Source organism: Salvelinus namaycush, chromosome 2 (genome assembly GCF_016432855.1).
Source record: "Salvelinus namaycush isolate Seneca chromosome 2, SaNama_1.0, whole genome shotgun sequence".
Taxonomy (NCBI): domain Eukaryota; kingdom Metazoa; phylum Chordata; class Actinopteri; order Salmoniformes; family Salmonidae; genus Salvelinus; species Salvelinus namaycush.
In genome coordinates, this window is record NC_052308.1 from 58,284,570 (window position 1) to 58,299,734 (window position 15,165).

Here is a 15,165-nt window from a genome sequence, read left to right on the forward strand (position 1 = left end):
ACCCTCACATTACACCCATTGTCTTTGCTGCTCACTCATTTAATCTGCTCCTCAGGGACATCATGGCACTGAAAACAATGGATATACTCTACAAGAGAGCCAATGAAATGGTTAGGTATGTGAAGGGTCATCATATATCATAAAAATCTATATATATATATATATATATATATATATATATATATATCATATAGCAGCAATCTACCTCACCAAGCAAAGTGAGAAGAATAAGAGCACCACATTGAAGCTGCCCAGCAACACCCATTGGGGTGGTGTTGTCATCATGTTTGACAGTCTCCTGGAGGGGAAGGAGTCTCTCCAAGAAATGGCCATATCACAGTCTGCCGATATGTACAGGCCCATCAAGAGGATCCTCCTGGATGATGTATTTTGGGAGAGAGTGGTAAGCAGCCTGAAACTCCTGAAACCTATAGCAATTGCACAGATTGAGGGAGACAATGCCATCCTGTCTGATGTTCAGACTCTGCTTGCAGATGTAAGAGAAGAAATCCGTACTACCCTGCCCACTTCACTGTTGCTCCAAGCAGAGGAAACTGCAGTTCTGAAATACATAAAAAAAGCATGAAGCATTCTGCCTGAAGCCCATACATGCTGCAGCGTACATGTTGGACCCCAAGTATGCTTGCAAGAGCATCCTGTCTGGTGCAGAGATCAACAAGGCCTATGGTGTCATCACTACCGTGTCTCGCCACCTTGGCCTGGATGAGTGCAAGGTTATTGGCAGTCTGGCGAAGTACACTTCCAAGAAAGGGCTTTGGGATGGAGATGCAATATGGCAGTCGTGCCACATATCTCATCAGCCACCTGGAGGAAGGGACTTTGTAGATCTGAGACTCTTTCCCCTGTTGCCTCCATCATCCTCCAAATCCCACCAACATCAGCCGCCTCAGAGCACAACTGGTCCTTGTTTGAGAACACACACACCAAAGCACGCAACAGGCTGACCAATACAAGGGTTGAAAAATTGGTGGCCATCCGGGCAAATTTGAGGCTTTTTGAGCCTGACAACGAGCCATCCACAACAAGGTTGGAACGTGACAGTGAAGATGAGGCCTCAGTGTCTGATGTTCAAGAGGCGGACATTGAGGAGGTCCAGGGAGAAGACATGGAAGCCTGAGGGGAAGACAACCAAAACATACAGATGTATGTTGAAAACGTTATGGGAGATGTGATGGATCATTGGGGATCATTCAATATTCCCTTTCTTTTGTTGTTCAGTGAAATCATCCCATGTGAAGAGTCTACTCATTTAATTAAAGTTCAATTCGTAACTAAATTGTTTGTTTTTTATTTCTATTGGAAGGATTGAATCATTTGCAATTATGTCTACTTATGATAAGGTAAAAGGTTTATGTTTGTCTCCATATGATATGGTAAATATATCCAATGCAAAAAAACATCTACATTTAAAATGGTATTAGTATTAAATTGCATACATTTCCGTTAATTCCCATATATTCCCATTAATTCCCACAGAAAGTTTACACCTCTGAATATTCCCCAAAATGTGCAACCCTAATCACAGTCAATCACAACACTGGCGGGTCAGTAATACTGCGAAACACTATCATTACATTATTACTGCAGATATATTATGGACATTTTCTGAAATTACAATGCAAAAATAAAATACAAATCCTATGTGCAGCACCTTTAAAGTGTGTTAAAGTGTTCTATATTCTACATCATATGGGGGTGTGTTCAAAAACTGGATTGTGTTTTTACAACCAACAACCACAACGGATGCTGTGACAATAGTGCCACTGGGTTATGGTAAAATATACAAAATATAGAAGAAAACGCAAAAGTAGCAAACAAAGGATTAAGGATGGCTGAAAAGTAAATGCCTGGCAGAAAGATTTAAGTCTTAGTATGTGTGGGCCATGTGGCACACAGGGTGGCATGGCATTGCTTAGGTTCGTCACAGACAGTGCCCGTGGCATATCATCATCACACACACACAAGCTGCATCATGAATAGCATTCTATTCCTTATAGTGCACTACATTGGCCAGGGCGCATAGGCCATGTGGGACGTAGTCACAGTCAGAAAAATCCTGGGTGACTTTTGGGCCTGAGAGAATGCAGGCAAGACATAAAATGAGAGTGTACCCTGTTAAATAACTATGTTCCCAGCAGCCGCAAGACATCACAGAGATTTTAATTACCTCAGCAATGTTTGGAATGCTTGGCATTATGCCATGGTCAAAACCGCATGCCTCACCAAATAACAGGAAAATCTACAATCTTATCACACATTTATTCTTGATCATTTTGAGTTTTTACTTCACATGTGACATAGTGCAACTCTAATATGGTAACAATTGTATTGAAATTCATCATCCCAACAATGGGGACAATGAAATGTGTCTGCCAATTAGAATAAGTATGAACTTTGGCTCAACTGTAACGGAACATAGGACGAATAGAACATTGTGTACACCACACACATAACAGCCAGTAAACACACCTGCCTACCCAGGCTTCCCCATTTTTCAGGCTACACTTGACACATTCAGTTACCACACTATTTACCATCCAGGGTACTGGTGGGGGATGGGCATTGATAAATGTGTGTTTGTGGCTCTCACCTGACTCTCTGCAGGGTGCCCGTTCGTGGCGCAGGAGGAAGCGAACCTCCCCCCTCTGCTGTCCCCAACGCTGGAGCACGTCCAGCATTCGCTCTCCGTCACTAATGGCACGCTCTGGTGTGACGAAGAAAGATGCCTGAGTGAGCAGTTCTTGAGTCCAAGGCACGGTTCCATTTTGGTCCCTTGCCTCTTACCCCAACCTTTACCCTTCAGGTGTTCACATCTGATGGGATAGTGGTACTGCTTTCACCTATTACGTCACTTTTAAGATTAGTGAACACCGAAGCTGTAGGGGCTAGGGAGTGAAATGGAACAGTTTTTTTTTTTGGTTCCTCCTACCCACCACTGAAAACTTTTGCCTACGATTGGTTTCATTCAGTTCAACACTTTGATGAGGGCAGCCCTCCATAACATAAACCTAGAGTAAACACTGCCGTTAAAAGTTAACCAGGAAGTGTCCTGGCTGGTCTGGCAGTAATACCAGTCTCACACATGACTACGGTGAAGGGCCCGTGCCCTTCTAGCACACCTCTCCTACTTACTTTACTGTCTCTTTTTACTGTCCAATAAACTTGATCCTTAAGTAGTTTGCAATTTACATCAGGTTTAAAAGGTATACAATTGAGAAGACCGAGTGAGAACCGTTCTGAAACTCACCTGAGCCTCGCCACATTTCAGCTAGGTAGCATTCTCCCTCTCCGGGCTCCTTGCACAGCTCCACCACATCACGACACAGGGTTTCCGGGGTAACGGGCACCTCTGTGAAATGCTGGTCGTTGTTGCTGAGGTACACGGTGAGGAACATCTAAGACACAGACAGTGAAAAATAGACCATTAGAACAGTGTTACTAGACATTGGTGCTGTGTACAATATGATAGAATGAGAAACCCTGTTATAGAACATCTGGGTCCAACCCCAGACAAAGACTGAGCCAATACAGAAAAATCCATCGCAGTGGGGCACTTGCAAAAATAGTGAGAACAGAATAAGTAGCAAATTAGGTACCTGTTCTATTCGAAAACAAACAGATGGTCAATGTCTATTTTGGTTCCAAAAATCTTACAGGGGGTCATTTGTCAGTGTGGACTTTTTTCTAATAGGGTCAATTCCACGGTAACGGAATTGTGCTGAGACTCATATTTTTTACTTAAAATGTATGCCAAACAAAAAACATTGATTTAAAAGTTTACAAACCATACAACTCTATGCACAAGGACTACTTTTAACAATTTACAATGAACATTAAAAAAAATAATACATTTACTGAAAGAATTGTGCAGATGCAAAGTTTGGTAACAGAATTTCAGTTAAATCTCCCTCAGTTGATGTGACCACATTTCCAAACACTTAAAAATCTGCACCGAATTAAGATTCAGAGATGTCTGCAGAAAGAATGGGGTGTCAGCTATGACAAAATCTATTTTGGTTATCGATCTACAGTAAGTGAAGTGGATTTACACCCGGTAACAGAATTTCATCATGGGTTCTTGATCTATACTACACAGAAATGCATAATTTTGGATATGAATGTCATTCATCCTAAATACGTATACGAAGGTGCAATATCCTCGTTTGCATATGGAGGTATTATTCTACACACTACACACTCAATTTTATTGAGCTCCACCACCAAACAAGACCAAATGTGGTTGGTCCGGAACAAATCTGAACCAATCAAAGACGTCTATTTTTCACACGTTTGGACATCAAAGTACAGCACAGTACAGTATCGCACAGAACAGTAAATATAGTTCAGTAGAGTATAGTACATTATAGTGTAATGTAACTTACTCTACTGAACTATATTCTACTTTTACTTACTGTACTATGCTGAATTATTCTCTACTGAACTATATTCTACTTACTGTACTATGCTGAATTATTGTCTACTTTTGGTTACTGTACTGTGGTGTCCAAATTTATGAAACATAGGTGTCGGTACCAAATCTGAACATCTATGTTTGGGCCGGTCCAGACGTCTGTGGAAGTTGAAATCAAGGCTGGTCCGGACCAAGAAATGACGTCTGTGAACGTCAGGGCGGACTGACCAAATAAAGAATTTAAAGAGAGGGGGCTCATGGGTAGGTGTCAGTAAGAGCCGGGAGAGGTTACGTTAATTAGAGATAGAGAATAGAGAGAAGAGAGGTTGTCCCGACTTTTCACCCTCTTTCTCTGACAACCAGACGACAGAAGGAGAATGGAAAACATTTATCAGCTGAACATAATAGTACGCCAGCAAAAGGGAGAACAGTAGCAACTGTTGTTTGTGCCTACTATGATTTCCCATTGTAGCCATTTCAAATGCAGACATTACGTTACCAATTTTTCTGAAATTATGTTACCGATTTGGTAACAGAATTGAGTTTCATTCCCTTAATAATTCATGAAACAAAATTGATATCAGTAAAAACACTAATTAACTATATAAAAAACAAAGCCTATGATTTCTTAATCTGTCCCTGCTCATGAGGGAGAGAAATTAGAAAATATCTTAAAGACATGTGGGTTTTTGGTAACGGGATTTTAAAGCACATGGCAATGTTTCTTAAATTTACAGAAGACAGAAAAGGTTATCCTAAACTACACTGAACAAAAATAAACACAACATGTAAAGTGTTGGTCCTATGTTTCATGAGCAGAAATAAAAGATCCCAGAAATGTAACATATGCACAAAAATATGTTGTCCTCTCAAATTGTGTGTAAAAATTTGTTTACATTCCTGTTAGTGAGCATTTCTAATTTGCCAATATAATCCATCCACCTGACAGGTATGGCATATCAACAAGCTGATTAAACAGCATAATCATTACACAGGTGCACCTTGTGCTGGAGACAATAAAAGGCCACTCTAAAATGTACAGGTTAAACAACAGGTATTTCTGTCTGTAATAAAGCCTATGCCCTCCCAGGCCCACCCATGGCTGTGCCCCTGCCCAGTCATGTGAAATCCATAGATTAGGGCCTAAGAAATGTATTTCAATTGACTGATTTCCTTTTATGAACTGTAACTCAGAAAATCATTAAAATTGTTTCCGGTTGCATTTATATTTTTGTGTTGATATCAGTTGGCAGAGGTCTAATTCAACATTATTGTGTTTTGATGCATTTCTAATACCTTTTAAGACTTTCTGGTGGATGTTTTCTAAGATCCCTTTTCCATCTGTTTGACAATTTGTTTATTCCTAATTTTGAGAATGGAAAATGGTTGAAACGCATATATGCCTTAATTTCTCAAAAATATAGACTCGTGGCTTTCATTTGTCTCCCAATTTGACATGGTCCTATGAACTTCACATGTTGTGCTTATGGGTCCTTTAACTTAGAAATTACCACAGGGAATTCCACGAATAATAATGGCGTTGCTTCAACATCTGGAGTGAGCCAGCCCAAAGACAGAATGGGGACAGTCTGGGAACTACTCCAGAACCCCCTCTGGAATTATAAAGGGGCGAATGCAGTTCTGAACATTTTTTCAAAGAAAAAAAAACTGGGTCTCAAATTCCAATAGAGCCCAGCTCCAATCTCTGAAAATGAAAACATGATGAAGAGGCAACACTATCAAGGACACTGGTCCTCGAGAAAAGGGGGCAGGCTCTGTGAATTTGACCTTTCACAAGATTCTACATAGGTCAATGGTTTCATTTCAAATGCGCAAACGCTGCAGCCAGCCACTGTGACAACTGTATATGGGGGACAATAAAGGGTTATAGAGCCAAGTGCAAGTCAGCAATTTCTTCGCACCATAAATAGCAGGCCAAGCCAAACACACTCCGCTGCCCAAAGGTATAGAGGATGCAAGAAGCGATCATTGACTTGTTGCTTCGTAGTGGCGGACTGGCATGGGGCCTGAAAGGTCTATACCACTGAGGTAACAGATGGGCTTTAGACTGAAGATGCATCCCAAAAGGGCACCCTTTTCCCTAGTGCATTACTTTTGACCAGGGCCCATGAGGTGCCATTTGGGACACATCCTGAGAGTAACATGGAAGCTGTCCTGTAGACTCTGCCACAACTGCAGCACTACGTTCCCACTAACAACCTACAGAACCTACCATTCCAGAAACCTCTGTCTAAAACCAGTTATAATTTTGAGATAATCCATATAAAATCAGGAGACTTAGAACTTACTAAACTATCGATCTGATTGGTTTTCAAATTCTTTGTCAAACTGAGCTGTCTACCAATTTCCTGAAATTTGTCGAAGGTGTTCAAGCCTGAACCCATTCATGATAAATCTATGATGTCAAGCACAGTTGGATTATGGAGAGAAACATAATTATGTCGAGGCAACAGTATAACATAATAAAGCCTTCCACATCCGCCACAAACATCTGGCATTTAACAGAAGTGGCTGAGAGACACGTAACAATGCTAAACCACTCATAATGCCGACTGATCCTACATTTGTGAAACCGTGGCACAAGCTTGCCAGCTGACACTACACGCACCAATTCAAGTATCCGGTTTGAAGCAGCTGTGCACTAAAGGTTTAAAAATAGGCTTTTTTTTTGTCCTCTTAAAATATGCTCTCAATCTGGGCACTGGATCTGACTACAGCTGGGGATATGACTGACTGCCTTTCTGTCCTAGTCACGCAACGAGTACAAGAAATCCACAGACTGGCAATTAGAGTTTGGATAACATCATGGCCATGTGCCCTTTTAAAGGTAGACTCCGCCATATGACATCATCATGCAAAGCCAGGCGACTTCCTGTTTGCAGAAAAAAGATAATTAACATCCGCAAAAAGACTACTACTTCCCAACTTTCGGCCTCCCTTCAGACATGCACACATTGGGGAGTGGCAAAGAGGCTAATTCTGAGTTTGTTGTTGTTGGTTTCTTTAAAACAGGAAGTCACCCCACTTGCATGACAATGTAATTTTTCTAAGTCTACCTACAACACTTTAAATGCATTTCTCTCCTAAAACTTATGGTGAGGAAGGAACTTCAGATGAATAAATGTTTACCTACAATTCCAGGGGTAAAGCTAAACTATTTGCCATTTCACCATTGCCATTTTTTGTTTGTTTTATTCAATGTTCTGCTGACACTTAGCCTAGGTGAGACCTGTATACCTCTCTGAACAGCTGACTTTTCCAGTTTCTCTGAAGGGTCTGTCTTTAAAGAGCCATTGAACACGTGTGTTTTTCTGTTGCTCATCAGAAAAACGGGATTTCATCTTGGATGTGTGTTTCCTGACCACTTCTACGTTTGGTTAATGTTTGTCCCCCATTTCACTCCTTCATTTTTCATTTTTACGTTTCTGCTGAGGATGTTTTACATCTAGCTATGTTGTTTGGTGAAAAAAAAAGAGGTTGAAACTAAAGCAAAAAGTCAAAAAATGTGTGACGTGTTGTCTTACGTAAACAAAGTCGGGCTGCTGGTCAGTCTCTCTCACCGTCTATGCTATTGGATAGAGAGCAATCACTGCAGCTGTTCACCCCATGTTAGTGGGCAAATGCACATCGTCAAATCAAAACCCAACCTTCATTTACCCATTGTGACGCACAGATGTTCCAAACTCAGTTTTAGACGAGACTGACTTTATGACCAAAATTTGCCTATTTACATTTTGTAGTCAATTTTAACACTAGAATAACTGTTTCTGACTCCTATCAATGCCACATAGGGGATTTTCAAGGGGATTCGTTGCTTTTTAAAGGCAGTCACTCTTACAGTATATAGCTGATTTGAATCCTATTTGTATCTTGTAAAGCTGCTTGAAAATAAATGTGGACCCCATCTTGTTTCTCTGTATACAGCACACTTCTCAACAGCAAATGTATTTAAACTAACGCTGTTCATCAACCAAACCACACTTACGCTAATGTATTCATTTATTGAATGGTAATAGGAAAACGTTGGACTAAATAAAATTTCTTAAGGAGGCCCATGCTTCAACCAGTACAGAAGTGGGGCATGGTGTCAGAGGTTGATCAAGTGAAGAGAAGTAGGCTGTCATTTTCTATTTCACTGCACTGGGCCTTCATTTTATCACATAGGGCAAGGGCTTTGGGAAGCAGTAGGTACATTGGGAGATCTGAGTGAGCCTTGAGGCCATCTAGGACAATCAGAGATGAACTACACCCTACTTGGTAAGGCTCATATAAAAGTTGATGTCTAAAAGGCCTAAAAATGCCCAAATATAGCCTCATTAAATAATGAGCAAAATATAATTCTATGTTATTTACAACTACAATTCTGAAAAAAAGGGGCCGCGAACATTGGGGCCTTACGCTAATTCCTTGGCATGTCCCTGTTTGCTTGGCACCACTCACTGAATGCATGGCTTTTGTAAGACTTGTCGAATACAAATCGACCGAATATCAAATTACATGCAAAGTAGCACACTTGTATTTCCATACACAAATGTATAGGGGAGCTATCATTGCTGGCTCTTGGCCTGCACCCGAAATTGCACCCTATTCCCTATGTAGGGCAATAATTTTGACCAGGACCCATCGGGATCGGGTCAAAAGTAGTGCACTATGTAGGGAAAAGGTTACCATTTTGGATGCATCCTTGCAGTGGATGACCAAGCCTTTAACAGAATAGGGGAATGTTCTTTTCCTCTCAGAGAATATTCAGCCATTATGGAAATGTGGCTTCTTTTTTTGTTTGTTGAATGAGCGCCAATGACAGCCCTTGTGCTATCCCCCATGGTAGACGTTCAATTGATCTCATATTGTATGTACAGTGGGGTCTGAAATGATTAACACCCTTGATAAAGATGAGCAATAATGACTGTATAAAATAAATAATTCAAATACTGAGCTATATTGTGTGCAACAAAATATTTTTTTGCGAAATTATATAAATTTGCTTAAAGAAAGAGATTTTGTATAACAAGTCATATTTTTAAAAAGTCTCAAAAAGGTAGGGGTTAAAATGATTGACACCCCTAAAGATTTTTTAGAAATAAAGTAGTCAGAAGTGTAGTACTTGGTCCCATATACCTAGCAAGTTATGACTACATCAAGCTTGTGACTCTTCAAAGTTGTTGGATGCATTTGCAGTTCGTTTTGGTTGTGTTTCAGATTATTTTGTGGCCAATAGAAATGAATGGTGGGGCCTCCCAAGTGGCACAGCGGTCTAAGGCACTGCATCGCAGTGCTTGAGGCGTCACTACAGACCCGGCTTCGATCCCAGGCTGTGTCACAACCAGCCGTGACTGGGAGTCACATAGGGCAGCGCACAATTGGCCCAGCGTCGTCTGGGTTAGGGGAGGGTTTGGCCGGGGGGGGGGGGGGCATTACTTGGCTCATCGCGCTCTAGCGACTTCTTGTGGCAGGCCGGGCGCCTGCAGGCTGACTTCGGTTGTCAGTAGAGCTGTGTTTCCTCCGAAACATTGGTGCAGCTGGCTTCCAGGTTGAGCGGGCGTGTGTTAAGGAGCGTGGTTTGGCGGATCATGTTTCGGAGGACGCCTGACTCGACCTTCACCTCTACCAAGCCCGTTGGGGAGTTGCAGCGATGAGACAAGATCGTAATGAAATTGAGAGAAAAAAAGCGAAACAAAACATAGTCATAAATGTATTGTGTCATTTTAGAGTCACTTTTATTGTAAATAACAATATAATATGTTTCTAAACACTTTTACATTAGCGTGGATGCTACCAAGATTCTGAATAATCAAATCAAAATAAAATCTTATTGGTCACATACACATTGTTAGCAGATGTTAACACGAGTGTAGTGAAATGCTTGTGCTTCTAGTTCCAACGGTGCAGTAATATCTAACAAATAATCAAACAATTCCCAACAACTACCGACAGTTGAAGTGGGAAGTTTACATACACCTTAGCCAAATACATTTAAACTCAGTTTCTCACAATACCTGACATTTAATCCTAGTAAAAATTCCCTGTCTTAGGTTAGTTAGGATCACCACTTTATTTAAAAATGTGAAATGTCAGAATAATAGTGGAGAGAATGATTTATTTCAGCTTTAATTTCTTTCATCACATTCCCAGTGGGTCAGAAGTTTACATACACTCAATTAGTATTTGGTATCATTGCCTTTAAATTGTTTAACTTGGGTCAAACATTTCGGGTAGCCTTCCACAATCTTCCCACAATAAGATGGGTGAATTTTGGCCTATTCCTCCTGACAGAGCTGGTGTAACGGAGTCAGGTTTGTGGGATCCTTGCTTTTTCAGTTATGCCCACAAAGCTTCTATAGGATTGAGGTCAGGGCTTTGTGATGGCCACTCCAATACCTTGACTTTGTTGTCCTTAAGCCATTTTGCAACAACTTTGGAAGATGCTTGGGGTCATTGTCCATTTGGAAGACCCATTTACAACCAAGCTTTAACTTCCTGACTGATGTCTTGAGATGTTGCTTCAATATATCCACATAATTTTCCTTTCCTCATGATGCCATCCATTTTGTGAAGTGCACCAGTCCCTCCTGCAGCAAAGCACCCCCACAACATGATGCTGCCACACCCGTGCTTCACGGTTGGGATGGTGTTCTTTGGCTTGCAAGCCTCCCCTTTCTCCTCCAAACATAACGATGGTAATTATGGCCAAACAGTTCTATTTTTGTTTCATCAAAACAGAGGACATTTCTCCAAAAAGTATGATATTTGTCCCCCATGTGCAGTTGCAAACCGTAGTCTGGCATTTTTATGGCGGTTTTGGAGCAGTGGCTTCTTCCTTGCTGAGCGGCTTTTCAGGTTATGTCAATATAGGACTCGTTTTACTGTGGATATAGATACTTTTGTACCCGTTTCCTCCAGCATCTTCACAAGGTCCTTTGCTGTTGTTCTGGGATAGATTTGCACTTTTCGCACCAAAGTACCTTCATGTCTAGGAGACAGAACGCGTCTCCTTCCTGAGCGGTATGACGGGTGCCTGGTCCCATGGTGTTTATACTTGCGTACTATTGTTTGTACAGATGAACGTGGTACCTTCAGGCATTTGGAAATTTCTCCCAAGGATGAACCAGACTTGTGGAGGTCTACAAAAAAAAAGTCTGAGGTTTTGGCTGATTTCTTTTGATTTCCCAATGATGTCAAGCAAAGAGGCACTGAATTTGAAGATATGCCTTGAAATACATACACAGGTACAGCTCCAATTGACTCAAATGATGTCAATTAGCCTATCAGAAGCTTCTAATGGCATGACATCATTTTCTGGAATTTTCCAAGCTGTTTAAAGGCACAATCAACTTAGTGTATGTAAACTTCTGACCCACTGGAATTGTGATACAGTGAAATAATCTGTCTGTAAACAATTGTTGGAAAAATTACTTGGGTCATGCACAAAGTAGATGTCCTAACTGACTTCCCAAAACTATAGTTTGTTAACAAGAAATTTGTGGAGTGGTTGAAAAACGAGTTAATGACTCCAACCTAAGTGTATGTAAACTTCCGACTTCTACTGTAATACACACAAATCTAGGTGCAGTAGATGGTATAAAATACAGTATATACATGTGATATGAGTAATGTAAGATATGAAACATTATTAAAGCGGCATTATTTAAAGTGGCATTGTTTAAAGTAACTAGTGATCCATTTGTTAACGTGTCCGGTGATTGGGTCACAATATGGGCAGCAGCCTCTCTGAGTTAGTGATTGCTGTTTAGCAGTCAGATGGCCTTGAGATAGAAGCTGTTTCTCAATCTCTCTGTCCCAGCTTTGATGCAGCTGTACTGACCTCGCCTTCTGGATGATAGCGGTGTGAACATGCAGTGGCTCGGGTGGTTGTTGTCCTTGATGATCTTTTTGGCCTTCCTGTGACATCGGGTGCTGTAGATGTCATGGAGGGCAGGTAGTTTGCCCCCAGTGATGCGTTGTGCAGACAGCACCACCCTCTGGAGAGCCTTGCGGTTGAGGGCGGTGCAGTTGCCGTACCAGGCTGTGCTACAGCCCGACAGAATGCTCTCGATTGTGCATCTGTAAAAATTTGTCAGTGTTTTGGGTGACAAGCCAAATTTTTCAGCCTCCTGAGGTTGAAGAGGCATTGTCGTGCCTTCACCACACTGTCTGTGTGGGTGGACCATTTCAGTTTGCCTGTAATATGTACGCCCAGGAACATAAAACTTTCCACCTTCTCCACTACTGACCCTTCGATGTGGATAGGGCGGTGCTCCCTCTGCTGTTTCCTGAAGTCCATGATCATCTCCTTTGTTTTGTTGACTTGAGTGAGAGGGTGTTTTGCTGAAACCACACTCCGAGTGCCCCCACCTCCTCCCTGTAGGCTGTCTCGTCGTTGTTGGTGATCAAGTCCACTACTGTTGTGTCGTCTGCAAACTTGATGATTGAGTTAGAGGCGTGCATGGCCACGCAGTTGTGGGAGAACAGGGAGTACAGGAGAGGGTTGAGCACACACCCTTGCGGGGCCCCAGTGTTGAGGGTCAGTGTGGAGATGTTGTTTCCTACCTTCACCACCTGGGGGCGGCCCATCAGAAAGTCCACTGAAGTGGGTCTGGGGTAGCTGGTAAGGTGCCGGTGATATGATCCTTGACTAGCCTCTCAAAGCACTTCATGATGACAGAACTGAGAGCTTCGGGGCAGTAGTCATTTAGTTGAGTTATGTTTGCCTTCTTGGGTACAGGAACAATAGTAGCCATCTTGAAACATATGGAGACAACAGACTGGGATAGGGAGCGATTAAATATGTCCGTAAACACACCAGCCAGCTGGTCTGCGCATGCTCTGAGGACGCGGCTAGGGGTGCCGTCTGGGCCAGCAGCCTTGCGAGGGTTAACACGTTTAAATGTCTTTCTCATGTCAGCCACTGAGAAAGAGAGATGGGGGGGGCAGCCTTTGTAAGCAAGCCACGTCAGTGGCACTGTATTATCCTCAAAGCGGGCAAAGAAGGTGTTTAGTTTGTCTGAAAACGTGACGTCGGTATCCGTGACGTGGCTGTTTTTGTTTTTGTAGTTCGTGATTTTGTGTAGACCCTGCCACATACGTCTCGTAACTGAGTCGTTGAATTGCGACTCCACCTTGACCCTGTACCGGCATTTCGCTTGTTTGATTGCCTTACAAAGGGAATAACTACACTGTTTATATTCAGCCATATCCCCAGCCCTCTTTCCATGGTTAAATGCGGTGGATCGCGCTTTCAGTTTTTCGCGAATGCCGCCATCCATCCACAGTTTCTGGTTAGGGTAGGTTTTAACAGTCACAGTGGGTACGACATCACCAATGCACTTATTTATAGTGTATAGATCAATGTTGTTCTCTGAGGCTGACTGGAACATATTCCAGTCCGCGTGATCAAAACAATCTTGGAGCGTGGCTTACGATTGGTCAGACCAGCATTGAATGGATCTCGTCACTGGTACATCCTGTTTGAGTTTCTACCTATAAGCCGGAACTAGCAAGATGGCGTCGTGGTCGGATTTACCGAAGGGAGGGCAGGGGAGGGCTTTGTATGCATCGCGGAAGTTAGAGTGGTAGTGGTTGAGAGTATTAGCCTTTTGTGTCATGCAATCAATATGCAGATAACATTTAGGTAACATTGATCTCAAATTTGCTTTGTTAAAATTCCCAGCTACAATAAATGCAGCCTCCAGCCCCTCTAATTTTCTCACTCATTATTCATGATTTATTCAGGATTATCCATAATCATGGTAGCATCCACATTAATGCAGAATTGTTTAGAAACATATTCTATTCTTATTTATAATAAAAGTGACAATACATGATTTACCATTCATTTATTGGGCACAAACTAAATCTGAAACACAACCAAAACAAACTGCAAATGCATCCAACATGTTTGTAGTCACGAGCTTGATGTAGTCATTGCGTGCTAGGAATATGGGACCAAATACTACACTTTTGACTACTTTTATTTATAAGAATCTTTAGGGGTGTCAATAAACTTGACCCCTACCTAAAAATAGTATATGACTTGTTAAACAAAATCTCTTTCTCTAAGCAATTGTATTAGTACGAATTATTTTATACAGTCATTATTGCTAAACTGTATCAAGGGTGTCAATAATTTTAGACCCCACTGTATATCTTGGAGAACCAGAAGTAGAATAGAATACTTTACTTCCTGTGAGAGAATTTGTCCTATAGGTTACACTGTATTCCAGGTAGCCCCCACATACAGATAATTCCAGTTTTCAGAATAAGGCAGTAGTTGTATCAATAAAGCCACGATAGAATTGAAAACAATCCATTCTAATTCTATGGATAGATTCTATATTAACACGTATGGCAGGCGGCTTGATTGAATACAATTCCCCTGATTCACACAGGGGAAAGGCAGAGCACTTTGACGTCGCGTGTGGGAGCAGCCCTAATAACACAACATCGCCCTTCTATTCAGACAGATCAGACAGCTTGGGGGTGAAGTTTCCCCTAAGTACATATCTAGGATCAGCATCCCCTCCCCCAATCCTAAAAATGCAAAACTGACCCATGATGAGTGTCTGGGGCAACTTAGCCCTACTCCGATCAGACATTGGCCTGCGAGGTCTAGTCTGTGGTAAAATAAATAAATAATAATGTTTCACAGTGTGGTGCATCTAATGAGATCGGTTAGGCTAAGCTTCTCATTAACTGCGCATCAGTGTGACTGAGAA

At 41.8% G+C, this 15,165-nt stretch overlaps 1 protein-coding gene across 2 annotated transcripts in view; it reads right to left on the minus strand.

Annotated features, from left to right (window-relative positions):
- Positions 1 to 15,165, minus strand: part of LOC120065002 (apoptosis-stimulating of p53 protein 2-like) — a 44,995-nt gene that overhangs the window by 22,328 nt on the left and 7,502 nt on the right. For both annotated transcript variants that reach the window (XM_039015650.1, XM_039015641.1), the window contains exons 2-3: positions 3,269 to 3,416; positions 2,612 to 2,725 (exon numbers count right to left, since the gene is read on the minus strand). In XM_039015650.1, coding sequence (XP_038871578.1) covers positions 2,612 to 2,725; positions 3,269 to 3,416 — 262 coding nt within the window. The remainder of the gene's footprint in view (positions 1 to 2,611; positions 2,726 to 3,268; positions 3,417 to 15,165) is intronic.